Genomic DNA, 26,675 nt, shown 5'->3' on the forward strand with positions numbered 1-26,675 from the left:
CACCCAGCTTTACTGGTTGTTTACTGACACATAAGTTAGCTTTGTTCCACACCTTGATTTAGTCTTACATATGAATTATTCTCACACCTGACCAATACCATAAGCAATTGATTCAGATATTCATGCTTTGCTTTATCTCACGTCTAACTGTGGTATATAACCACTAGTGTGCTAGTGTTCTCTGTACCTGGGAAAAAAGCCAGACTTGCCACTTCATGTTAGATGGTTATGTCTTGTTTTGTCACATTGAGAAAACCAATTAGCAACATCATGGAGTATGGGACAAACAAAAATACCCTCTGCATCTCAAAATGTTTAATAAAAAAAACAATTTCTGAAGTTACCTGATTGTGATGTGATCTAGTTGACCTGTGACAGTCTGCGTAAGCATCATCAGTAAGCATATTTTTATTGCTGGTCAGATGTCACACAATTGGACATTTATTTGCCACAATATGTTTGACCAGACTTTACTCAAGCCTGCAAAGAGCCTTGGTAAGGGAGATAAATTGATGTATATTCACAAGTATTTATACCACACGCAAGCAATGTAACCACAGACCCTTCAGGCCACCTGTGAAAAGTTTCGTTTTTTAGATATTCAGATGTATACTGGAAATCAACATTCACATTAACATACTGCTCGTATTTAAAGCGCATATATCGGGCCTTACTGAGAAAAAAAACAACAGTAACCTTAAAGCAATCTCTTTAAATTCTTAGTCCTCTTAAAAGTGTGTGTAATTACTTGAGTAAATGATTGATTGAAGTTAATTTAGAGAACCCCAAATAACAGCAATTACCTAAACACACAGCCTTAGTAACTGCAGCTTTTAAGCCTATCATTGCATTAAAAAAACTCAACAACAACAAGCTTTTCCTGGGTTTTCTAGCAAAGAACTATACAAAATGGTTTTATGGTGTGAAAGTGGGTCTTGCGGTGTCTTAGGGCAGCAGGATAAGTGGTAATCCTTCGGGAGGTTCTCTGTTGTAGACTACAGATCCTATAGAGCCCGGGCAGCTGACTCAGCCTTCACAATTCTTCCAGGGGGAGCAGACTAATCTTCCAAGTACCTTCCTCTGTCAGCGGTCCAGGCATCTGTCGTTCTGCCTCTGGATGCTGCTTTTCAAACATCCCAGTCCCTTATGGCATCCCATACCCATTTCTCTTAGTTGTTTTTTTGTGGTTTGAAAGTAAGTTTAATGGCTCTTACCTGATTTCATTTAGCTAATGCCCCACAGTGCTTGATATATTGCTGCTTTCAAGTGAAAATATTGAAATTCCTGCATGCACTTTAGCTTGGGGATTAAGGTCCTTCATGGTTACAAAATGTCTCCGGCCTGTTCTGTTTCGGATAGCCTTCACTAACCCGTTGGATTAAGTCACACATGTGTTGTTGCCAAGCTGTAAAAAAAAGGCTGCTTGTGTTGGTTCCAAAGGAGTTAACATTGTGGAGATACAAGATGTTCACCCAGCAGTGAGGATCTGCTGGAGTTTGCATTTATTTAATTTGATCCTGACTGCCAGACTGCAGCTGGCTAGCTAAGTGCTTTGCCATTAGGGCTCTGTTCTGTGTTTAATTCTCCTACATTGCCGAGGCTTATGGGTAAAGCTCCAGGCTGCGTACTGCCTGCTCTACAGTAAATGTTTACCATCCTGTGTGCTACCTTGAGAATAATCAAACTGCTCCTCTGTGATCTTCTTGATTAAACTAATGGCTCGGGTAATCTGACCTTTTATTCCCTATGTTTTCCATCTGCAGATTTATAATGAGAAGAAGAGCCAGTTTGAAATCAAGAGGAACAACCCCAAGGAATTGGTGGAGCGAGTTGCACGGGACATCTCCAAGCTTCTCATCAGTAAGAGGAAAGCCCTGGAGGTAAGAGGACCATGCACCTGCGTACAAACATGCACTATAAAATATGTAAAACAAAAGCAATATATGTGAACTCGCACAATCTGAATCAACCATATCATATTCTTTATTTTGTAATCCTCTAGTCTTTTTCTTCTTAGTAGATATATATTTATAATGAATCAAAGTGAATGTCCTTTCCATGGGGTTAGACATTTTGGTGATGGAAAGAGATCAAGTTTATTCAGTATTTTAAAATCTGCCATGAAGTGGTGGAGTTCATCTTTTCATATAAACCTTTTAGCTAATTATTCCAGTTTATATTCTTTTTACTGTTCTCTCGTTTGCAGTTTTCTTTCCTTTGTTTAACATTGCGAGCGTACATTCTGAGATACAGTGTGTATGATGCATGAGAAGAAGGGTTATTTCAGAGGTTATCATTTCAATGTCCTGCATTTTGGGATACAATTATTACCACCGTTCTGCTCAGACAGCCCTGTGATTAGTTAAAATTAGTTTCGCTCTCACAGTGGGGAACCTCTAACCCTTTGGAGAAGAGGAGATGGGAGAGGGGGGGGGGGGTCTAGAAGAAGGGAAGCTGATTGACAAGCAGGAAAATTAGAAAAGTATACACAATCCATTTTTAATTTTTAAAAGCCAGAGATAAAGAAAAGAAGCATAAGTGTAGAGAAATTTCAAAATCCAAATATTTTCCCCTGTCTCAAAGTTGAGGCATATATTTTCCAAGTTAGCTGATTACTTTTTGTTATTATGGCTATTTAAAGCTCAATCTGTTCTATTTGATTACCATAGCAGCGAGACACACAATCGTTTTAATCAGTTTTCATGATTCACAATCATCTACACCGTCATATACATAAAGAGCTGCACACATACACACACAATGATTTCTTTATATGACTGTGATCATCTAAATCGTATTGTGCATGAGCTGCTGCACACACAAGCTGGAATTGATGAGGTTAAAATGTGCTTTTAAGACGTATCATATTTCGAACACTGCCCTACATGTATCACATTTTCTCCTTAACTTACACATAGACGTTCAAACACATTAGAAAAGCATTAACGTCACAACAATCTGTCACTCAGTATTTATCATTTGAAACTCATGCACATTATTCGAAGCTTCCAATACCCTGTTTCTGTTTCTGACCAGATATGGTAACTCAGGGCGAAAGCTTTGACGGTTTCTTACACATTTGAGAAGGTTGTAAAGGGGCAGAAGTGTCAATCTTTTAAAAGCATGAGGTCTTGCGGGATGAAGCACTCTCATGGAAAGGAGCGGAATTCCCTCAAAGGTACGGTTAATTCAACTGCTTGTGTCCTTAAGGGAGGAAGGCTTCACTGTGCGTATCCCGTGTTCATGTTTATGAATGGGTTTTGGAATGGCATTGACCATCCACCATCGCTTCTTCTTGGGAAGAAGGGGACAGAACTATATCCCCACCTTCACATCAATGACACACACACACACACACACACACACACACACACACACACACACACACACACACACACACACACACACACACACACACACACACACACACACACAGCAACTCACCCACACCCTAACCTCCACAGGCCACGCTGTCACCTCACATCCTGTCCGGGAGATTCACTCAGGAGGGAGGAAATGAGGTGAAAAAAGAGAAGAGCTGGAATGAGAACGACTCCCCGGGGCGTGGAGAAATCAAGAAAATGATGTTCAGAAATTCATAGATTTAAAAATGAGAAGCAAGCGGGAGGGAAGTAGCGAGGGAGCCGGAGGTTGGTTGGAGGGAGAGAAAGAGTTTGGTGAAAAAATCTAAAGAAGAGGCGAGAAAAAAGGAAGATGATCAAATTGAAAAAGGGAACCAACAATGCAAAGAAATAGGATTCATTATGTTGTTAAATAAATCAAACCTTAACCAACATGCGACGAGTTAATACTTTAGTTTTTTTCCGGCCGGTTAGGAATTATATTTTTCCACTAAAACAAAAAAATTGTAATAGTGTGGGCAGAAACATTCATGTGGACTTATTATTCATACCGGGGAGAAAGAGTCCTAATACAGTTTGTAGATAAGAAGGTCTCAAGCTCCGCTCAGCACAGTATTGACTGCGTTTTATATTCCAGTCTGTGTCTACCCCCCTTTAATGGTTATTTAGTCCAAAATATTTTCTGCCACTCATTTTTTTCTTTTAAGGGGAGTTGTGTGTGTTTGTATGCACAGGCATGTGTGCACATGCAAGACGAAATTATTCTTCTGCAACCTATTTAAATACAGCTCGGGGTGATTTGTTGTAATTCATGTTTATATTACTAATGAGAAAATACACATTGACTCTAAATATTCAGTTACCGATATAAAGTGGGCAAGGGAGCCTTTCTTAGTGCTCTGGATTTAGTTTAGCCTTAATTCTTAAATTAGCAACACATTTTAATCGTTGAAATGCTCTGCTTAGTTGGAAAGGGGAGAAAAATAATAATCCAGTAGGTGAGCGTCCTTTTGTTCACCTCACTCTGTAGCCAGGGTTTTTTACTGCAATGCAACAGTCGGCATAGACAGCTTAGTCTTTATGTATCATTCATCTCAGCTGTGATATCCACATTTTGTGTAACTAATTCAGCAATGTATGCTTACTTTCCCCTTAAAGAATAAATAGGTATCTAAATATCTATCAAATATAACTCAAAGTGATATTTACTTGATGTTTTCCTCACCCATAAACCGAAGCTGCATAAGCTGACTTACTTTTTGTCTAAAGCCTCCCCGATGTTTATTCTCTCCCTTCATTTTCCTTAATCTCCTCCACTCCATGTCCCCGTCTGCTCTCTCTTTCTTGCCTGTGGCTCCAGCCGTCTTCTCAAACAATGATCCGATTCTCAGGTCGCTGCCAAAATTAAAATGTAACACAAACCACGATAGGCTGACCGGCTTGCATGTTGCCGCTGGACACTTTTCCTAAATGTATTTATTTTCATAGGCAGGTTGAAATATGATTTCAGCTGACACCTAAACTCATCATTTTTATTTGAGGATTGTTGAGCCATTAAGGTTTGAATTAAGTGAGTTACATACAGCGACTTATCCGCTGTATTATTTTTTTCTGTTCTTTGCAAGTTCCATTATACCCATCTGTTGCTTGAGGCTGTTTTGAGCAGGAAATAAAGTGATCTTCATTCAGAAGTCAGTATAATGTTCTATTGCCATATACAGTCTTTCTGAGGACTATTTGCTATGATCTTTACAGGAATAATTAACACATTTTACACAGTGTTTGTCAGTTTAACAGTAAAATAAAAAGTTGAATGTATCTATAAGCAAGGATACAATTCAACAAATACGAAGAATAAAGGTTATGATGATAAATTAATGATAAATGTATTAAAAAAAAATATATATATTCCTAGAATACTATTTAGCCAATTCTTAGGAAATAAAGCGTCTTACCTCTTTTCTCCCCAGACATGTCAAATGCAGTATTTTATACAAGTATCTTATAATCCATACTCCCTTCTGTTAAAAAGCCTGAATAATCCTTGCAAACATAAACTGATTTAATTTCCCCTCCGGCCACTAGACGAAGTATAAAATAATGTGATCACACTCACTGGAAAAAAAACTTGAAAATTGTTTTAACCCTCTTGCCTAAATATCTTAGATCATGTTGCTGGAGAAGTAACAATCACATACACCGGTAAATGTTCCTCTTTGTACTTTCACTGTGTCTTCCTATATAAACATGTGAGCAGAGCAACAGGCTCACACCTGCGCAATGATACAAGACTGTCTCTCTGACAGGCTTTTTATCCAGAGCAGCCAGAGAGAACACAGCCCGTCATGTTACCTGTCATGGGTATAAAGCCAAACGGGTGAGATAGACCTCCCAGACTGATCTGAGCCCTCATCCCTCCCTGTGCTCCTCTTTGTGAAGCTCTATATGATCGCCACAGAGGCCTGAGATCAGTTGGGCCCCTCTGAACTATCTGAGTCTTCACAGCATCCTGTACCCTGTCAGTCAGAGCCGGGCAGAGCCCGGCTGTCAGTCAGGCTGCTGCTGGGATCTGACTGCCTCCGGGAGGGAAGTGGAGGCCAGGAGCTACAGACAGAGATCATGTTACATTCCCATCAGCTGCTGCACAGCAAAACTACTATTGTCAAAGCTCTTCAGTTCTGATTTCACAGAGTGAACTGGTGAAATAGCGAGGGGGAAAAGGTTGGTCTAATCCAATTACACAGATTTCAATACAATTCCAATACCACTTAAAGGCTGAAGCATGGCTGCCTCTCGGCTCCTTGATGGGTACACACCCAGCCCGCTACTGGGTTGTTTATTGAGAACATTGCCGGATCAAACCATGGAAATTAGGCAGGAATAGGGAGAGGCGATGCCTGATTGAATATTCTTTCATTATTACAGCCAAGAAAAAATTCTGAGCAACACAAGTGAGTGGTTAACCCTCAATGGCAGGAAACAGATACAATAAAAGGGAAAGTCACTTAGTCGAAGAAGTGTGCATGCTGAATTCTGTGGGTCACTCCAGCATTATGGAAATAAAAGATTGACCCATGTAAATAGATATATGGAAAATTCACCACACAGTGACAGCTGCTGTGGAGGAAATATCTTAGAAGCTAAATGGATGTGTAGTTTAGTCACACATAGGATGTTGACAGCTAAATTGTCCAGCTACATCCCTAATATCTTAAGAAATGTCACAGCATCCATACGTGTTTTTAGTGTTGTTTCTCTTGAAAAACGTTTTATATCACTTTGATACAACATCAAAGTGGCAAGAGAGAAGAGTGAGAGCTAGAGAGTGAAGATGGGGTGCGGCGTCAGAAAGGATAAAAAAGTTAAAAAGTAAAATGTTATTTTCTGATGGTTTCACCACTGTTTTGTTCTATAGCAAGTATTTTCTTTACAAAGTAAACTGGGCTTCCTCTGAAGTTACATAAACAAACCTGCCACTCTCTATTAGAGGTTATTCAAAACTACAAGAGACATGACAATCACCCCTGTTTGATTGAATATGGACATTAAACAAATTGAAGAAAGTGGTGGACAGTAGTCAGGTTCTCCATCAGGAATGATGGAAATCTTCTGTGACTTTTGCAGTCATGCTGATAGTGATTGTGAGAGATTGCAGGAGAGCTCGGACCGGACACTGTGCAGGGACAGCAAAAGTGTGCTTGACAGAATTAATCAATCAGACTGCGTGGGCCTGCGTCTCCTCCTGACCGTGGAAACCAAGACGACACAGCCGGGTCAGGGATGGGGAGGGACGGTCCGCTCCGAGTCATCTGTCATCACATTACATCCATTAATAATTCACTGAGACACATACTCTCGCACATGGCACGCACAGCCGACATGCATGCTGAAAGGAGCGCGAGCACGCACGTGTTGGCACAGGTGTGAATTCCCACTGTTATTTCCAAGAAAGAACTGAGGGAATTATAGCTGACACCGAACAGTTATTATACTGCAAAACGGTAGCAGCAGGCCATCATTCATGCACTTTTCCCTCATTATATTTCCTTTAAGTTTGTAGTTCTTACCCTATTCATATATATTTTTTTAACCATCAATTTGCTCTTCTAATAATTGCATCTCTGAGTGACCGCCCAAGATGATTGACACATTGACACAAACTTCTCAAACTGGTCTCATTAAGTTAACTTCTTTTTTATTTCACTTACTTTTTCCATGAGGGGAATGTAGCTTTAAACAAATTGGTTTAAAAAACACATTCGATTTAGGAATCGCTGGCTTACAAAAATCCATTAAGGCAAAAAGGAGTTGAGGCTGCCCACACTCTTCTTGCTCCGATGCATATTTATTAGGATAAAGACCAATGTTTCTATAAATCTGTCTCTGGAGGAGAAATGTAGCTTTGATCATTACAGTTGCATAATAAATGAAATGGCACCAACTGTGCTCAGTTTAACGATAAGTCATACTTCATACAGATGTTTGTTAATGGCGGGCCAACAAGGAATCGACCGTTTTAATTATTGTTAGAGCAGTAACACTGCGACAATAACCACCTACTTGGAGTGTGTGGTTGATGACTTGAGTCGTGATCTCACACAGATCTCAGACGCCTCAGTGACTGGCTTTAATTGAACAGGCATCCGGCACAAATAACCAATTTATAACAGCTACATTTAGCCCTCAGCCTTTTAAAGGGGACACCAGCAATAAAAATGAGGCTCACAATCACAACTCTGTGAAGCTGAGTAGTGAGAGCTGTCACTCGGATCTGGATTGGCCCTCAGTGGAAGTGTGTGTACTAGAACTGGAGGATTAGTAAAGTGAAGACCTCCTTGTCTAATGTGGGTCTGGTAACTGATTTCAACACGGCCTCTGGCGAATCTTTTCAAACAGTTAGCCAGTGATGTGCTGTTGTTTGTTTCCTGATGTGCCGAGAAATCGATAACTACTGTAAAGATCCTTTTAAAGGAGATCTTTAAAAACCCTGCCAGGCTTTTTAAATCACTTGAAACACTTGAATTCTAAGTTTCTGTCATTCCCGACAGCAGCGGCACGACAGCAGCTGGTGCGCCCACAATGAATTACACCACCGGCAGCAAGTGATTATATCCCTCCTGTTGGCGTGACGCGATGACAAATGAAGGAGTTGTCCCTCACTTTCAGAGGGAGCAAGATTTCCCTTCAGCCTCGCTCCCAACGCACCTCATTCTGGGGCGACGTTTAAGTGTTTTTATGCGAGAATAAATGGTAGTGTGTGTGCTAGGATCATAAATACCATTAGTATAAAGGTGTTGTTCTAGCATAGACGTTTATTTTATTCCCGGTGAATGTGAATGCTTCATGTTTTATTTATTATCAGGACTTCATGTAAAATGAAGTATATCTGCAAACATTTTATTGTCCTCTTTTAACCTGTCGTTCTCCTGATGTCCGTCAGTTGAAGTCCTACTCTGCCCTCATCATATCATTAAAACTTGATCCACGCACTCACTATTAACCTCCCCGAGGCAAAGCAAGCCACTCGGTTACAGCGAGCACCTCTCGATATGGCTTGTGTTAATTTAGGGAGCTTAATGAATTACAAGGGCTTTATAATGAGTGTGTCTGAGCAGTGCTGTGGGGAGGTCAAATGGTGTGAATAACTAATGAACCCAATCAACAGTCAGAACTTTAACATGCGTGGAACATTTTGTATATGCTGTTGTAGAAGACATGGCTACACATTACAACCCCAGCCCTCCCACCACCGCCACCACTGTGAGACTCTAACAAAGTCATTTGGTTTTCCATTTCCTGTAGGCCTTTGGTGAGGCAGTTATAGCTCTCAGGTCCCATCAGGGAAGAACATAGGAAGTAGGCCGAGCTCTACTTGGGTAAAAATAGAGGAAGAAAACTTTACAACTTGCAGCATGCACTGATTGACAAAAGCATATCAAATTTCTGTCGGTGTAGTTCAGAGAGATTTCATCAGGTTCCTGAGGACATACACCATTTGTGGTATCTTTTACGTATGCCTTTAGGGTCCCATTCTGTTTCAAACTGATGTTTTGAGGGATGTCTCGACGGCAAGAACCATAAAAAACGTAATTCAAATGCAATATTGTCACGGAGGCAAATGTTTGAAGAAAATAATAATATGCTGTTTTAATGTTTCCAAAAACAGTACATAGCAATTCCACATTATATTCCTCCAGGTATGATTTGAGAACTACATCAATGACAGTACCAGTAAGAATCCACATTAGCATACATTTAAACAGAAAATGAACTCTAAATTCAGCATATATGTTTTGAATCTTAAAAAGAGTATTTCACAACGGTGCACATACTGAGGTAAAACAGGAATCTACATACATACTCAAGTTCTGTTGAACTAGGCACTCTGGTGCTCATTAAACACGAAGTACAGCAGAGGCTGATGGGTATGATGTTTGTTAGTTAATCAGTCATTCAGCCAGTCAGTCAGTCAGTTAGTTATTAGGGAAGTATTTGGTCATAAAACCGTGCATTGGACAAATAGAGGTTGCTCTGATTTTGGGTTATTTCACCAGATAATCTAGCTTTGACCTTCTGCTGGTGGAGCTAAATGAAAAGTCAGGGGGTCAACAAAGTCAGCAGGCTTTATCCTCTGGGGATAATGAATAACTGTTCAAAACGTCATGTCAATCCATTAAATTGTTGTTTAGTTATTTCTGTGGTGCACCGACAAACAGATGGACAGAAATTGGCATCCCTAAAGCTACATCTCTAGTGTGTAACATTTATCTTCCTCTACCCAAGGACTAGAGGCTATTAGTTGTTTTTCATATGGATATACACACTAATTGTGCATATGTACATGGAGGTAGACACACTCCAACACATAGCGATGCACACACACACACACACGTACACACACACTGGATCACACACCCCCTCCCATAATCTCCTCACCAATCCCCTGGCCCCTGTCATTCAGATCTATGAACTACCATTAGCAACCATCTGTTACAACCTGCAGCAAAGCTATTACACACACACACACACACACACACACACACACACACACACACACACACACACACACACACACACACACACACACACACACACACAGACACAAGAAAAAACTCACACATATAAATACACACACACACACACACACACACACACACACACACACACACACTCACACACTCATGAATGGACACACTCACCTCGCTCAATGTATGGCTGGCAAGGTGAAGCCACCTGTAACCTCAGTAACACCTGTGAATATCGTCGCTATGCTGCTGCCTATAGATGCTTCTGAAGGTCAGCAACTGTCATGCTTGCTCCCACAAACACACACAGACAAAGTGGAAGGTCATAACAAACACACACACACAGGGATAGGTCGCTGCGTTGTGTTTTAAAAACAGATGATCCTTTCTCTAGATTCTTCTATCTATAGTAGTGGGCCAGTCTATGGCTCCCACTGATAAAAGGTCACAGCATCCCACCCACTGTTTGTTGGCAGCATTCCACATTAGGCAAAATAAATGTCAGAACCTGATCTGCTTCTTGACAGAAAGCTGCCTCCAGCACTTTCCTTTCACATTGTCAATGCACACATTTATTTTAGCTCTGAATGTGCCATTTGCAGCTCCATTTGAATGTGATGCTTTGCCCCTTTTCCTCCTAAACAAATGTCAGTGTACAGCCGTAGATTTATATATTTTTTGCCGTGTTCCTGCCTCACACAAAGTCATTCATTTGAGTGACAATACGGGTTCCAGGCAGGAAGTGGAGGGAGGGGGGGTTTGATTCAGCATCTAATTATCCAACTTCTTCTTGAAAGGAAAAAATGCTTTCTGTGTTTAAGCAACTTGTTCACGTAGCAAAAGCATCTGCTTCACTCCTTCATTTCCCCGTCAGCGAGAGACAAATGAATAGAAATGACTGCTTTGTGCTTTTATGCAGCCGTCTCTCCAAGCAGCATAAAACATATATATATCAAGACTCCCATGTGCAATTTTGTATCTGCAGAGAGGGAAAAGAAAAGGAGAGATAGAGACACTTGACTCAGGAATAGCTGTGCTAAAAAACTGATGATTTTTTCTATTGTGTTCTTTCCTATGGGACACAATTGAATAAGATCATTTTTATGAAAGAGGCTTTTGAAAAGCACCTCGGCAATCAAACAGAAAATATATGTCATATCGTTGTGTGGTGAAAAAAATTAAACAAGCACTGCGTCCATGTTCGGAAAACAAAATGGCATGAAACTGTCACCTGCTTTTCATGGTGAGACCCTTTTTGTAGAATGGCAAAAACAATTTAGTAAAATATGTCATTAATGATTGCTGTTCTAAGCAGGTCAAATCCACCCCATCTCCAATCCCCATCCCTCCACCCTATCAGATCCCTCCTCCGCCGCTTCCTCTCCATCCCGCCGATTATCCACCAGCTCCCTCTTATCAGTTTCATCAGCTGAGAGGCCATACAGCAAAATGGTTCCCATGGGAGGAAGTCGATGCGCAAACTTTTGTGGATACAGACCCAAGAGATGGAGAAACCTCCTGTTTTTAATCAATATGGCATTAAACACAGCTTGATTGCCTTAGTGGTTATTTGCATAGTAATGAATGTGGCCTTGAAATTGCACATTAACCGTGTACATCTTTTACTTTGTTTGAGTTTAATAATTGAAGTATTCATGTTGTTTTACGATGAAAAGGTTTTTCCTTTTTAACTTGATCCCGAGAGGGTGGCCAGATGTTGCTTGTGGGCAAAGAAGCTGTTGGTGGTCTGTTAAATATCCTTATCTGAATGTTGGCCTGATATCCATTTGTGCCCCGGATGCTGTGAGGCTGTGCCCTAATTCCAGGGCGATGTCGAGTCAGGTTCTGCTTCAGCGATTCCTTTTTTCTCTTCCTTGTGGAATGGACAAGGCAAATAAGGGGCTTGCTTTCTGAAAAGGAGCTGTTAGTTCCTGAGACTGTCGATCAGCGCCACAGGGATTGTTTTCACAGTATGGTGCTCTTACATAACCTGACAAATGCACATACATAAAGTTACCAAATGTGTTTTGAATCAATCAACAAGTGTTTAGTAGACGGTAGTCTATGTTTTGGGTACAGTGATTTGTCAAGTCTCCACTGCAGGATATACACAGAGCCAGACAAATCAATGTTTTTTTAATTAAGATCCAAGGCTATTAATCACAAAACAAAAGAGTAGCCTACATCCTGAAAGACTGGCCTTAATGCATAACATTAACATGCATATAAGAAACCAGGTAACTGGGATGAATACAATAAATAAGGAAATGGAGACCAGGATATAAGGAAAATATGAGACAGCGTAAATTGTCAAAATGTACAACTGCTGACTCACTGCACACACACGCATACTCCCTAGCGCTTTCTTTTCTTTAAACAACCGGCTGTACACCCGATATCGCACTTGCTTAGGTACCGTGGGATGCACAGAGATGTTTTGTGCGTGCTGCTGGCAGATTAATCAAAACAATAGATCGCCTTTATACACACGCTCTCCTTTTTTGTTTCTTTATCTCTGTCTTGATCTGTGTTTGTCTCTCTTTTTCTTAACTGCACTCGCTAGTGTTAAACACAACCTGTGCGCCAAATGATATCTTTAATTTAATAAACATCCTGAAATAACTTTAAAAAAAGATATGCTTAGGCCTAGGGATGGGTATCGTTAAGGTTTTAATGGTACTACTACTTTCATCGATACCGCTTATCGATCCGGTCCTTTAACGGTACTCTTATCGGTTCTTTTGGAGACAAAAATAAGGTAAAGTAACTAAATTATAATTGCTTTTTATTTAAATTAAATAAATAATATTTCACATCAAAAGAAACAACAATGTTTTAACAAATCGTATTAAATAATGTGATGACAGAACTGTAAACAGAATAGCTGAAACTTTAACAAACTAAATAACTCAGTTACCTCTAATCATTAACCCATGTTTGTATCATTGAGTTAACTCCGTGTGTTGCTGCTAGCATACATAACACCTGACGTGGAAACGTTACTCGTGGATGGGGCTACAGAGCTACTAGAAAGACAGTCGAAAACGGTGCATTTCTCTGAGATGTTTAGACAGATTGCTCGTGTTACCGCCCTTACATGCTAAACTCTTATTGCACTATTGGCAACGAGCATTGTCCACATCGAGACGGGTACAGTTTAACCACACCTTGGAGCGCTTTCTCCACGGTCTCCGCCGTGTGTGTGTTGCTGAATGTAGCAGCTGCGTGTGTGTGTAAGCTGCCCCGCCCCCTCGCACACAGACAGGGGAGAGAGAGATCTCTCGTCTGGATTGGAAAGATCGAAAATCTTTAAAATAATCATAGACGCATTTTGCAGTCTTTTTGCGTTTTAGAAATGGAGTTGGCGACACTAAAACTGCAATATAATGTTTGTGTAGCACAATACATATGACATATATGTTTTAAATGTCTCCAGTACCGATAAAAAGACCGATAACATCGGAGCTTAACGGTACCACGGTCTTTAATAATTAATAAATAATAAATAATTAATAATTCAGCCCCGGGGCCCGTTTAATACCGGGGCTCGGTACCCATCCCTACTTAGGCCTGGCGGGAGTCAACTTCGGCTATACGGCTTGAAATACACTGACCTGACGTTGTTGAATTGTGCAGTAATGATTTCACTTGTGATAATCTAACACATTTTAAAGTGTACTCAGTTCTCCCTTACTGCTGCGTTCAGTATCCCTTTATAAGTGCCTGGGGTAAAAGGAAATATCTTCTCTTTGCAAAGTTAACAGAGCTTGAACACTTGAGCCCAACTTCACAAGGAAGATCCAATAAATCAGCTTCACTGGATCACCAAAGCTCTTTCAGAACAGCTCAGTTTCACCAGGAGGGCTGTCTCATTGTAACGTCTGTGCTTCAGGTATTGAAAGTGCTCTTCATAGGAGCGTACCCACCAAGACTATTGTGTAAATCTTCAGTGCAGAACTCCCATACATGAATAGTTTGTGAAAGACAAAAAGAGTTGAGTTTTGAAAGGATATGAGAGGTCGTGCAGCTGATGTTGCTCAGAGGAGGAATGACATTGGTTTCTTTCTGCCTGGGCTGCTGTTGACTCTGTTTAAACATTCTCTTCATGGTAAATGTACACAATCCCTAACACTTGTCCCCACGGAGTAAGGACGCTCACGCAGAGAGGCCAAGGGAAGCAGAGGTCGGCATGCCTTTATTTTGCTGTTCCATCAGAGCAAGCAGTTAATCTTTGCTCGGCCCCGGCTTATCTGGGCGCCTGCCACCTTGCCCCCTGCCCAGGGAGAAAGGCATCCCACGCCTCAGCCCTCTCTCCTCCCCCGTCCCCTCCTCCCTCACTTCCTCTTCCTCTCAGCTCAGTTCTCCTTGGTTGACTGGAGGAGTTGGCTGCAGATTGAATTATTCTTCATGTTCCATTTCTCCCAAGTTTGCATTAATTTGCAGAGCGTTGACACTTCTCTTCTGTTGTGTTTGCGTCTTAAGTGGACGACGTTCAGAGTCTGTCTCAACTTGTTGCATCCATTCATATCGGTTGTGGCTTTGGCCCTGCAGTAATGGTTATGCAAACAAAAAAGATAGTTTTTATTCGTGTTAGAGCACATACAGTATGCAGAGGCAAATGCCCAGATCCCCCTGGTGGCTCTGTTTCACACTTCAGGGTTCAGGGTTCCCTCACGACTTCAACACACGGTTCATGTCTTTTTAGTGACTTTCAGAAGTCACCAAAAGTCTTGCTTGACTCTTTATTGGCCGCAATTCACAATTGTTTTACCATTAATGAAGCTGTTGATTGCTGTAATGATTATTCAATTACTCATTCTGTTTATAAATGTATCAGAGGATGTGACACATTCAGAGGTCTTGTTTTTCCTTAAAGGTCCCCTATTGTACTGTTTTTCCTCAATATATTATAGGTCTCAGATATATACAAAACATGTCTCTGAAGTGTTTGGCTCCAAACACCAAACAGATCATTGTAGCATCCCATAATCCCCTCTGTTTCAGCCCTGTTTCAAAAGTGCTGATTCTCTGTCTGTTACTTTAGATGCCCCTCTGAGAGATATTTGGTTAAAAAGAACACAATGGTGCTCTAGGAGGAGATTCAGGTGATAAGGTGGGCGGGTGTTACCTTGGTTGGTTATTGGCTAATGGTTACACAAGCCAACAAAAAGTTATGACATCATAAAGTGGCCAAAATCTGATCAGCTCATTTTCAGACAGGTTTTTATATAAATGGATCAGGACAAAAAGTGAGCAAATCTTTTTTTCCTGAAACTTTCAGAATCTCTTTACACAGTGGGGACACATGTTGATGTACAAAAGACATGAAAAAGTGGATTTTGCATAATAGGTGACCTTTAACAAAGAACTGAGACTATTTTTTATTGTTTTCCTCGGAAATATAAAACAATTATTCAAATATCAAATTATTAGATTAAGACTAAACGTAGTTATACCACGCCCACATACAGTTGATTGTATTACCTGGAAATACTTTGCATTAAGAAAGATAAAGACACTAACGGCCCGTCCACACAGCGGCGTTGGAAGCTTCTGCCCATTCACTTTGAATGGGGTGACGTCACCTTTCACCGAACTGCATTGTGGGAAGCAGAGCGGAGCTTTGCTGGCGTTTCAGGCTGCAAAAGTTGAGCAATGTTCAACTTTTGAAGCTTCTGAAGCTTCGGTGGAAGCGTCAGCCAATCATATCCCGTTTATGCAGCCAATCAAACCGCGTGTATGCTGGGAGAGACACACCGCAGATCATTTCCTCATATTCCAAAAAATGGAGCAAGCTTCAACGCACGCCGCTGTGTGGACGGGCCGTAACTGCTCTTTCACTGTGACTTCAAAAATGCAATACCTGCTGAACCTCACATATGTTCATCATTTGTTTTTTATGAACAAATAGACTACAATGATCATAGTTTCTCGAGCATTCTTAAGGAGTTCACACTCTGGTACAGCTGCCCCTCCTTTGCAGCATATCTCCTTCTTCATCCTCTGCCTCTCCCTCCTCCTCATCCTCCATGATTTCTGCCCAACTGTCTTGAGCATTGACAGCTAGTCTTAACATAATGACCTAACACTTCTCATGATTGGCAGGTGTTTTTCCTCACGGACCAATGAAGTAAATGCTAAGAGATGTGGTTGTTTTTGTAAAGATGTTTTTTTTCTGACGGTTGGCAACCTAAACTACACAAACAAGAGGGTTGTTTGTTTGTTTATTGCCCATTTCAATCATCCTATGTTTGAAAAGCAGCAGTTGGCTCATTTGAGGCTGTGACCACGGCGACGGGACACTGCCTTCCTCTGCCAAATGAGTGACAGGGGAAAAGCGATGCAATGGGAGAAGAAGGGGAGGTAAAGATAGGAGTTTGCCTGGAGGTGGAGAGAGGAATACTGACGGGAGGGTTGGGCGGGCGTCATGCTTCAGAGAGACAGACGAGGAGAATCTCAAATATTGACCTTGGAAAACCACATCTAAGATAATAATTATCTCACTCTTTCTCTCCCCCTGCCTCTTTTACCGTCTCACTCCCTCCCCTCATGTCTCTCTCCCTTTTTCATGTGTGTCCTTTGCTCCTGTAATCTTTGCAACCTCAGATAAAAGCAACCTGGCTCTTTTTCTTCTCTTTGATACTCATTAATCCCTATCATTGATTACAGGACAACTTACAAGCTCAGGTTCAGCTTATCACAATAAGCCTCTACCATTTGACCCCTCCCCCCTCCCCATTCTCATACTTTACAGTTTATACTGAACACTATACATTTTCACTCGAGGGTATAGGTTTGGTCTAACAGGTAAAACAAGTGTAGGCCTTATTATTTCAGAGATCTTTACTAATATTGAGAATATTCACACAACATATACATTCAATATTTTTAAATGCCTTGTAAGTTCTTATCTTGGGCTTCAGCTTCAACATCCTACATGGAAATTACACCCTTGCACTTGCTCACCAGTATAATTTCCTGCATCTCTCTAACATATTAATTCCTTGCTGTCACATTAGATCAGACAAAACTTGGAAAGTTTAGGTTAGGTCTAATTTGATTCTGATACTGTAATCATGGCTTATATGCATGATAATGACATATATTAGAGACATGGTTCATTTTGTCTTCACTCTTGTTGCTCAACCATTTCAGAGGAAACAGTTGATCTGCTTCTTAAGGGCAGCCATGGCAAAGTATGCTAAGTGAAGGCGGAGGAGTACATCTATTCATTTAAATTGGTACTAATGGCAGACTATTTAAAAGTCAATTAATTGCTAGGGGCCAAACGCACAGTGGCAGTTAATGCTGTCACAACGCTGAGAAGTAATTGGATGTGCCTGTGTGTGCTGGAGTGTGTTCCTTGAGTCTGTAGCTGGGTGGCATCTACTGCACCCCAAAAACTCTCAACAAAGGAGAGTCTGTTGCCGTGTGTGATACTTGCCATAAAGCAGACCATTATGGGGAAGCAGCATAATAGTTTCCTGAATTTAGTTTGTACTGTAAGTGGATAAATGCATCCACTATTTTTTATAAACGTATTTATTTTCAATTTCAGTAGCACTCACAGTTTTCTTTTTCCTTTGCACTATTACTTCCCAATTCTGCGTTTGAGTCACGCTTCTCTACCCCCTTTTTGTTTTTCTCAGTTTTACTACCTCCATCTCTACTCTCACCTTTTCATCCTCTTCCTCACTTTATTATCCTACTCTCTATGGAGGGAGGGGGGGGTGGCGGAGATCGATGTTGGTCCTGCGCACACAGAGACCGGCAGCTGGCTGAATCAGAGTGATCGATCAGCCACAGAGCATTTGCTCTGCCAGACTGCTGGGCCTTTGTGGATGGAGATTATTTCTAAATTATTACAGGAGGCAGATGCTTGTCAGAAGATGCTCTCTGTCAAGGTTAGACTGCTTCAGCACTGCCTACCCCCCCCTTCACTCTCTCCCTCTGTCACACTTTTGCTTTCCTCATCTTCTTAAATTCAAATGCATTTCCTTCCTTTTATCTTACTCCACAGTAAGGTTTTTTTTCCTGTAATTTCATATATTCCACATTGTTCTTTTATATTGTGTAGCTGTCTTTCTGGCAGCGTGTTATTTCCCTGACGGGAGATATGTTTAGCATGATGTAGGTGAGATAAAAGGCACACAGTGTGTTCTACTTAGGTAATGAGAAACTGAAAATGCCATCTTGTAAATTGACTTCATACACATAGACAGAACGAACTGTACAGTGTAATCTTTGACCAATGGTTGTCTCAAATAATACTCAACACAACAGCAGGCAGCTGTGCATTAGAAGCTTTCTGGAAAATGAGTTTTTTCCTTGTGGAACGATTTAAATAAGGTAAGCTCATTCTCTGCCCTTCAACAATGCTGAACGCCTGAGTTCTTTAAAAATAGATGCATGTGGAGGGCTTTTGTGCATCTTTGTTCGTGGTGAGGGCCATATGTGTGTGCTTCTAACTCTGTGCATAAGTTTAAAGTTGATCATTTGGGACTAAGACATCTTAAATGTGTCTGTTTTCTAGCTTGTTAGGCTGATTTAGACTTGGGAACGGCTCCACATCTTTCTACAATTCATGTTTTTGGTAATAATCGAGCACAAGGATAAACCGTACAGTGGAGATTTCTAACAACCATACTGTCTTTGTCCGTAATAGTTGAATTCCATAACATAAGTAAATCAATTGACATTAAAAGACAGTCGAGGGTAGTTCTTATCAACAGAACAGTCTGGTTCTTTCTTAGCCAACGCTACACCTTTCTAGCAAGTTTCACGAAAAATGGGGCAAGCTATTTTTTTTAGCAATCCTGCTGACAACAAACCAAACGCAGAACATTACCTCCTTGGCGGAAATAGTTACAGAAGCATGAAGTGGTATTTCAAATGTGTCTCACCTTAGAATGCATGAAAGTCAATTTATTGAATGTATTTGTCTCCTCTGTCTTCACGCATCATCTAGCATTTTATCAGCCTACATGGGGAAAGAGATGGGGATGATATGTCACAGAAGGTTCCTGAATCGATTTGAATTAGGGACATTTTTGAGCATTGGCATGTTACAGTGCATGAGTAAAGAAAAATACTGTCAACAGTAATTGATTTTGATTTTAACAAGCTCTTTTTTGACAACATTTTGAAATGTGCACTTAGGTAGGTGTAAACATAAAGTACCTAATAAAGCTAAAAGCAGGGCGAACAGATAGCCTCTCTTGAAAAATAAAAACACTCTTCAACAACCCCATGTCCTATTTACATATTTTTACCTTGTTAGCTTGTAAGAAGGTCATCAATATACCCATGTGTCAGGGTTGTGTTTCTGGATAGTTACAGGGACAATAAGCAGCCTCGGATGGAAGACCTTTTGACAGGATCTTTCCCGATTTTCTTGGTGTGCACTAACCAAGTTAAGGATGAACAGTATCTGGATGATGACACTGAAATAGAGTTTCCTGCTTGAATCTTGATCAAACTGAAAAAAGAGGCCTAAATAAAACACTTCTCAATATGTAGCGATCATGTTTATACAATCTGCGGTTTTAACACTCACACAGAATAGTAATACAAAGTACAGATGGTTCTTGGATGGGCTTTGAACTCTGATGATATTTCACTAATATAATACAACATCACATATAGTATTACCAGTCACTCTAGTGAATTATCAGCTCAGAAAATAGAGCATGCTCAATCCACATCTGACTGACATGAAAAGAAAGCTGTGGGATTATTTTCTTAGACAGAGCTGGGAGGGGGCAAATCGGCATCATGAGAGTTTAAAAGGAAAAGAGTGATTGAGCTACGATTTTGCATACAGTCATTTGAAATGGGTTGGATTATTTATTTACCTAACCTTAATACACGTTGTCATTTTATTTCACAAATATTATTCAGGTGGATAGTTTTATAAGAAGATCCTGCTTCATGGTACCAACACTCGCAGCACTTGTGAATGCTGAGTATCACGCCGTGTTGAATATTCAGAGAATCGTCTCTCGCTGGCCGTGAAGTATAGACTGCATCACGAGCCACGGCAGAGTGATGATCAAACATTTACATTGTTAGCCAGATGTTGTTTGCATTAATATATTAAACCTGCTAGCAAGCTAGTTATGCTCCTCACGGGAAATCAAACTCTTACATTTGTTAATCAGAAGACATAATAAACTAGTGACAGATCTGCATTTAAAGATCGGTTTAAAATTTATTTATTTATTTTTTTGCCAATGAAATTGAATTTTTAGATGGATTTCCAAACACAAGATGTAGACATGAATATTTGTGTATCTGGAGGACTGAATAACATTTAGAGAACATCATACAGAAGAGTTCAAATGCTGGCGTTGAATTGTAAAGTTGTGCACATACTGTTAGACCAGTGATTACATCACTGTGTGCTGCCATATAGCTCCACAGTACACTGTAGGTATTTAAATGCCAGGGCTTTTAGCTCCATTTCTCCCTAGTAAAAGAAGATCTCCTCTGGGAGAGATAGACAGCGTGGTGGGGGGAGAGAAGAAGAGAGGAACAGCGAAATGGAGGCGAGATGAAGCCTGGATGGGGAGAGAGAGGGTGATAGAAGAAGGGAAGGGAGAGGGATTAATTGTTCACCCAGGAGAGGAAGATAACATCAGATGTTTAAAAGCTGCCACAACTAATCCTGTCATTTCTTGGACTAGAATAATGAAAACGGAGAAATTATATCTCTTGGAGAAATGGAAAGTGAGCTAATCAGTATGCCAGTAACGAGCACATGTTTGTGATTGCTAAATGGTCTAGTGATTATAGTATATTTCTAGTGCTATGGTATCATTTTGTAGCGTGATGACTACTAATGAAAAATGTATTTGTTTCAGACGTAGTGTTGCTTTCATTTATTTATTATATTATAATAATTATTGAAGATATGCATAGCATGAATAGCCAGGCCTTGTAAAATACACACTGCAAATTACTTTTTTTTTTACCACTTGACAATTTCCCCAAGTATGCCATACTGTGTAGGTTAGGTTGATCTTCAGCCATGAAATTGTATTCACTTTATTACATAATGAACTCAACATGTATTAATTGTTCCTATTGCACAATGTGTGCCTTTATTTTAAAATGTTCTTTTTACCACAGCTCCTGAAAGGTATGGCATTTAAGAGCTCCAACACAAACAGGCAAACATGGATGTCAAGAAAAGAGATAGTGTGAATTTGGTCATTTGTTTCATTTAAATGGTTGCTGTTCAGCAGCCGGCTCTCCATTCGTAGACGTCAGAGCATTATGATAAAGGTGACAAAACATTTACTGTGATGGATTGCCTATATCAAGCACGTTTAAAGGCTCTCCATGTTCATTTAGTTCTGAAATTAATGTAAACCAGCAGCTGCCCTAAAGGTAGGAAATCAGTCTGAAACATGCAGAATGATCTGAATGCTCCTTCAGACCCTGGCAGTCTCCTCCTGATGTTCTCAGTGTGGGACCAGCTCTCTGCCCTACTTCTGTCTGTGTTTGCTCTCCTATCAGAGTAGCTCTCTCTCCCTCTGTGACCCACACCTGCCGCTCTCCCCACCATCCCCTCCACCCATTGGGCCCGCAGCACTCCCCTTCCTCCCCTGTCATATCTGTCATACATGTTCAGTCGCTGGTGTTGCTCTCGGCTTCACATTTAATTTGGTTTCAATCTGCTGTAATTGCTTTGAGAGACGACCGTGTCTGCATGTTTTTGCTCTCTTATGTCTGCTGGAATATTTTATATGGGTGTGTGCGTGTGTGTAAGGGTGTGTGTAAAGATGAATATTACTGAAGGTGTTTACTCATGTGTGCACATGTGTGTAAATCCCAAACAATTGCCTGGCCACACACTGTCAATGATACCCTTTGTCAAACACCAGCTGCTGTCACTGGACTCTGGCACTTTGACAAAGCTTTTGTCAGATACCATACACGTTCTCTTTGTAGCAGGAAGGGAGGGCACAAGGTAAATCTGAAAGACCTTACATAAATATATTTTTGGTAACACATCGTGACCTTTTAGTTGAATAATAATCCCCTCTACAGTATATGTGTAACTCCTTTCATTATTTTATCAGCAATCTAAAGCAAGTGGGTATGATTTGAAGTAAAGGGCAAAAACGGACAGCAAAAAAAGTTTGCCCTTGGATTGCACACAGTGCTGCGGTAAAAAGAGGTTAAAGGAATGTTGCTAAGCTCATGGACTGAGATAATATTGGTTGAAAAGAAACCTGCTTTCCCCAACGTCTCTTTTTTTTTGCCCTGGCCATCCCCGAATCAGCCTGGTCATTATTTACCCACCACAGACAACTTCTTATAACACAGATAAAGTCACAGGCCCTCTTTTATTTGTGTTTTTAATACAGTAGTAGGAATATAAACTCCTAAAAGGGAGTCCCCCTCTACCCCAAAAACATTCTTAGTTTTTTATTTTGGCCCAACTGTAACCAACTCAGCAGCCAGTTTGAGTCAGCCAAAGGAAAGGGCACAGAGAACAAAAATGTGTGTATAATTGATTGCATGTTGATTAGTGAGGGCTCTTTTGAGCTGATTGCAAAAGTGTACAGTGGCGTTTGTGTGGCTGTAATATGTGATCAGTGGTGATTGAAAGTCTGTTTTAATGTGTATATGTGTATGCATTAAACACTCATGCTGTGACAATCATGTTCCTATTTCAACCAATGATGCTGAGCAGTTTCAGCCGCAGCCATTGTTTTCCGACTCATGCAATATGCTTGTGTCTGTGTTTTCACGTAATGTGTGTGTTTTGCTTAACTAGATTTTGTTTGTAAAGATGTGGCACAAATAACAGATTGCACACATCAGATCTGTTGTGTTTCTGTCGCAGCGTATATATCGCTCACCTCTGATCAAGGAGACGTTTGCCCTGCGTCTTGATGGTGTTTCGCTCTGCTCCTCCCCACTCTGCCTGCTGAGGAGGCGGACGAAACAAGCAGGTCATCCAAACAATCGCATACACCTGTTAACAGATGTACCAACTGAAAGAGCAGCCATGCGCTCCGTTTCTTTCTAGTCGAATGTCACTCGGTTTCTTTTGACATATTTATTTTTAGCCAGTTGGGTATGCAATTTTCTCCTTCTCAGTCACCTGCAAGGTCGTTGCCTTATGGGCTGCTCGCGAAACAAGACGTCTGAATCGTGTTTTATTTTGTAAATGGCACCTTAAGGCTCCCTTCCTCTCTCGCTCTCTCTGTTATCTGACTGATGCCAGTAACAGCAGGAGAGGCCAGGCAGCAGTTTGGGCTGTGACTATCTGTCAAACACTGGACAGTGAGCCCAATCAGCCAGACACCCACATGTCTCCAAACTGATCCTGGACCCATCGACACAATCCTGAGCCCCCTGCTGGCCCCTGCATGTAGGACACTTTGCGACCAGTCAGGGCTGCAGATCTGTGTGGTGCTGCCTCACTGCAATTCTCCCACAGTGACCTTGTTTGACCTTTTACGTAGGCGTGCAGCGTGACCTGCGTGTACATGTGTGCATGTGAGTAAATTATGTGTTAAAGGCAGTTTGTAGCATTCATCCCATAGGGGGTTTAATTGAATCTACAATGGTAGTTGCTCCAGTGAATGATAATGTGCAGTACAATGGTTTTGGCCCCGTTTTGTGCTATGATGAGTCTGCCACTTAGCTACAAAGGCTCTGTGGTTTAATGAGTGAAATGCATATTATTTTGAATCTCAAATGAAACAAAAAGTGCCCCAATTAGAAGTTAATTAATATTGTTTTTATGGAGATACTCCAACAGTCAGTAATATATTAAATCAGCTCATTTGCTCCCGTGACATTGGTTCTATCATAATCGCATTTTGATTATATCCATCTTATAAAGTTAGAAGTCGACTGATTAGTACACAAGAGCTTATGATCAAGGTCGATTATTTTCATTGTAGCTCTGAAGGAACATAATGAGGGAGTTTAGCCGCTGCACGGAGATACTGTATTGTTCTAAAGTAAAGACAGCTGCTTTTCTTGTCACATTGAACTACACACAGACGCTACAGCACAATGCTGGCAATCTACTGTGGAAACATGGTGTTTCTGGGGGCCTGTGTGAAGTGCAGAAAGCTGGTGTTTGATTTTTGAAAAGCTGGTGAGTTGCTGCTGCCGCGGGTAGGTGACAGATCGCGTCTTCCAGATCCGGTCTCCGTGGAAACAGAAGAGTTGAGTTGGGAATGCGCTGCGACGAGGGCAAAAAGGAAGTGTTAACATTTCCGTTGTGGAGGGGGAAGATTATCGGGGTGGGGGGGAAACAAAGGCAGGGATTATCTCGGCACATGCTACAATAGCATGACACACACAGCCTACAAGCGGGCCTGCCACGGGGTGCTTTGGATCACAGAACAAAGACAGGGTCTCCCACCCATCCATGCAGATCCTCTGTCAGAGTTAGCTAATAAGGACTACAATACCCAGCTGACAGCCTCCAACCAACCAGGGATCTGGAATTAAGGGTCATTATTTCTCATCATTATCGACTTTAACATTGTTTGGCCACTCTGAAGAGCAGAGTATATTCTTTTTTATCACAGTAGTGTGTTACTGGAACTTGAAATGAGAAGTTTTCTAAAATTAAATGAAAGTGTATTAATGCAAGGAATAAAAAACATGTTATAGCTTTTCACGCCTCTGTCCATTTCACCGTCCACCACTGACACGCTCTGTGCATGTGAAGTAAATTAAACAGTTTTGAAGTTGTTTTGTGACTGTGTTGTTGGAATTAATATGGCATCAGAGCAGGGAGAAAGTTTGAGGGCAGTAAACTGAGACAGATGGAGAGAAATGGAGTACAGCATATGATGGGATGATAAAACAGCCGAGCGTAGAGGAGAGATAAAAGGAGGGCGAGAGAAAGGAAGGTGGTGGTGATGGAGGACGGCGGGCGCAGCGGCAAGGGTGCGAGGCGAAGTGAAAGTGAGTTTGTCTGTGATGTTTTAAAATTCTGGAGTGGAAAGTCCCTCCATCTGTTATTGTGGGACGGTTCTGACTCAGTGATTTCTATGATTGGCCTTAATCCCGGCCGAGTGGAGAAGACAGAATGAAGAGCTTAAAGCAGACTGCTCTCACTCTGACAGGCTCCACTGGCTGCTGCTGCTGGGCTCAGCGGCTCGCTCTGTCTGCTGCCCCCTAATGGACCAGCCGCTGCATGACACTGCACCGCTCTGCACTACAACATCACACTGAGCAGCTCACAAGGCCCTGACACAGAAGAAGTGTCATTTTGATTTACCTTAAATTTGTAAGCAGTCATGAAAAACAGTAGATTTCCCTTATTTTTTTTATTTTCCTTGCAATGTGTGTGATGATTATATGTCTTCATAATTGGGCTGCAATCTGCCATTTTCTTTTTTTTTATTAATCGATTTAACCGTTTAAATGAAAATAATGTCAAAAAGAAATGTCCCTGTTTCTCAAAGTCAAGTCTTTTCGTCAGTCAAAACCACAAGGGTATTTTGTATATTATAATATAAAACAGTAAAAAGGCAGGAAAGCTATCTCTCTTTTCTACTGTTTTTCTTTCTATCTTTCTACAAAATGACTTAATTGATTGATTTCTGATTATCATAAAACAAATCACTACGGTGACTAATCGTTGCGTCCCTAACCATAAAAGCAAACCTTCCCAGAGTATCATGTCTTTAGGTTTGCATAACATTGCTGATGCTTCCTCCTGATACTTCATGCATCAGTAGATAAATTGAAGATGTAGCTTGTGGTGATGCTGCATCTGGATTTTTAATTCAACAATGTGGGAAGGACCCTTAAGAAAGCTGTTCTATATTTAGACATCTTTTTTTCAGAGAGCTTAGTGGCTTACCATTATGATTGTCACTGTCCACAGCAGCCAATCATTGTAAAATGTACTAAGGGTCTTCCCTCGCTGCGTTAGTTTCTCTGAGGAGGTTAAGTGACCTTAGCAGAGTCATTTCACAGTCTTTTAGTCCCCAAGGTGACTTGAGCGTTACCAGAAACCGAGCTGAGGGGGTCATTTGGAACATGTTGAGTACTTTGATTCAAAGCGGCAATCACATGTACAGAGCGTGTCGTGTTTTCTCAAGTGCCCTCTCACTCAAACACACACATTGTAGGGCTGTTTTGGAGAGTCTCTCCGGATCACACAGACAACAGTGTTGTGTGTCGAGTGCCCTTTAAGTTAATGCTCAGTGGAAGGGCCTTACAGGCTGAAGCAATCACACAGGAGGCCCGGTGAAGAGTTGGTACTCGCCACAGCATGACGCTGTCCGTCCCTGGTGTG

The 26,675-nt window shown here is 41.1% G+C and overlaps 1 protein-coding gene across 1 annotated transcript in view; it reads left to right on the forward strand.

Moving 5' to 3' along the window:
* The window catches only part of cacna2d2a (calcium channel, voltage-dependent, alpha 2/delta subunit 2a), a 137,024-nt gene that overhangs the window by 35,524 nt on the left and 74,825 nt on the right, over positions 1-26,675 (forward strand). The window contains exon 3 of the mRNA XM_034138753.1: positions 1,764-1,880. Coding sequence (XP_033994644.1) covers positions 1,764-1,880 — 117 coding nt within the window. The remainder of the gene's footprint in view (positions 1-1,763; positions 1,881-26,675) is intronic.

This window comes from Trematomus bernacchii, unplaced genomic scaffold (assembly GCF_902827165.1).
Source record: "Trematomus bernacchii unplaced genomic scaffold, fTreBer1.1, whole genome shotgun sequence".
Lineage (NCBI taxonomy): Eukaryota > Metazoa > Chordata > Actinopteri > Perciformes > Nototheniidae > Trematomus > Trematomus bernacchii.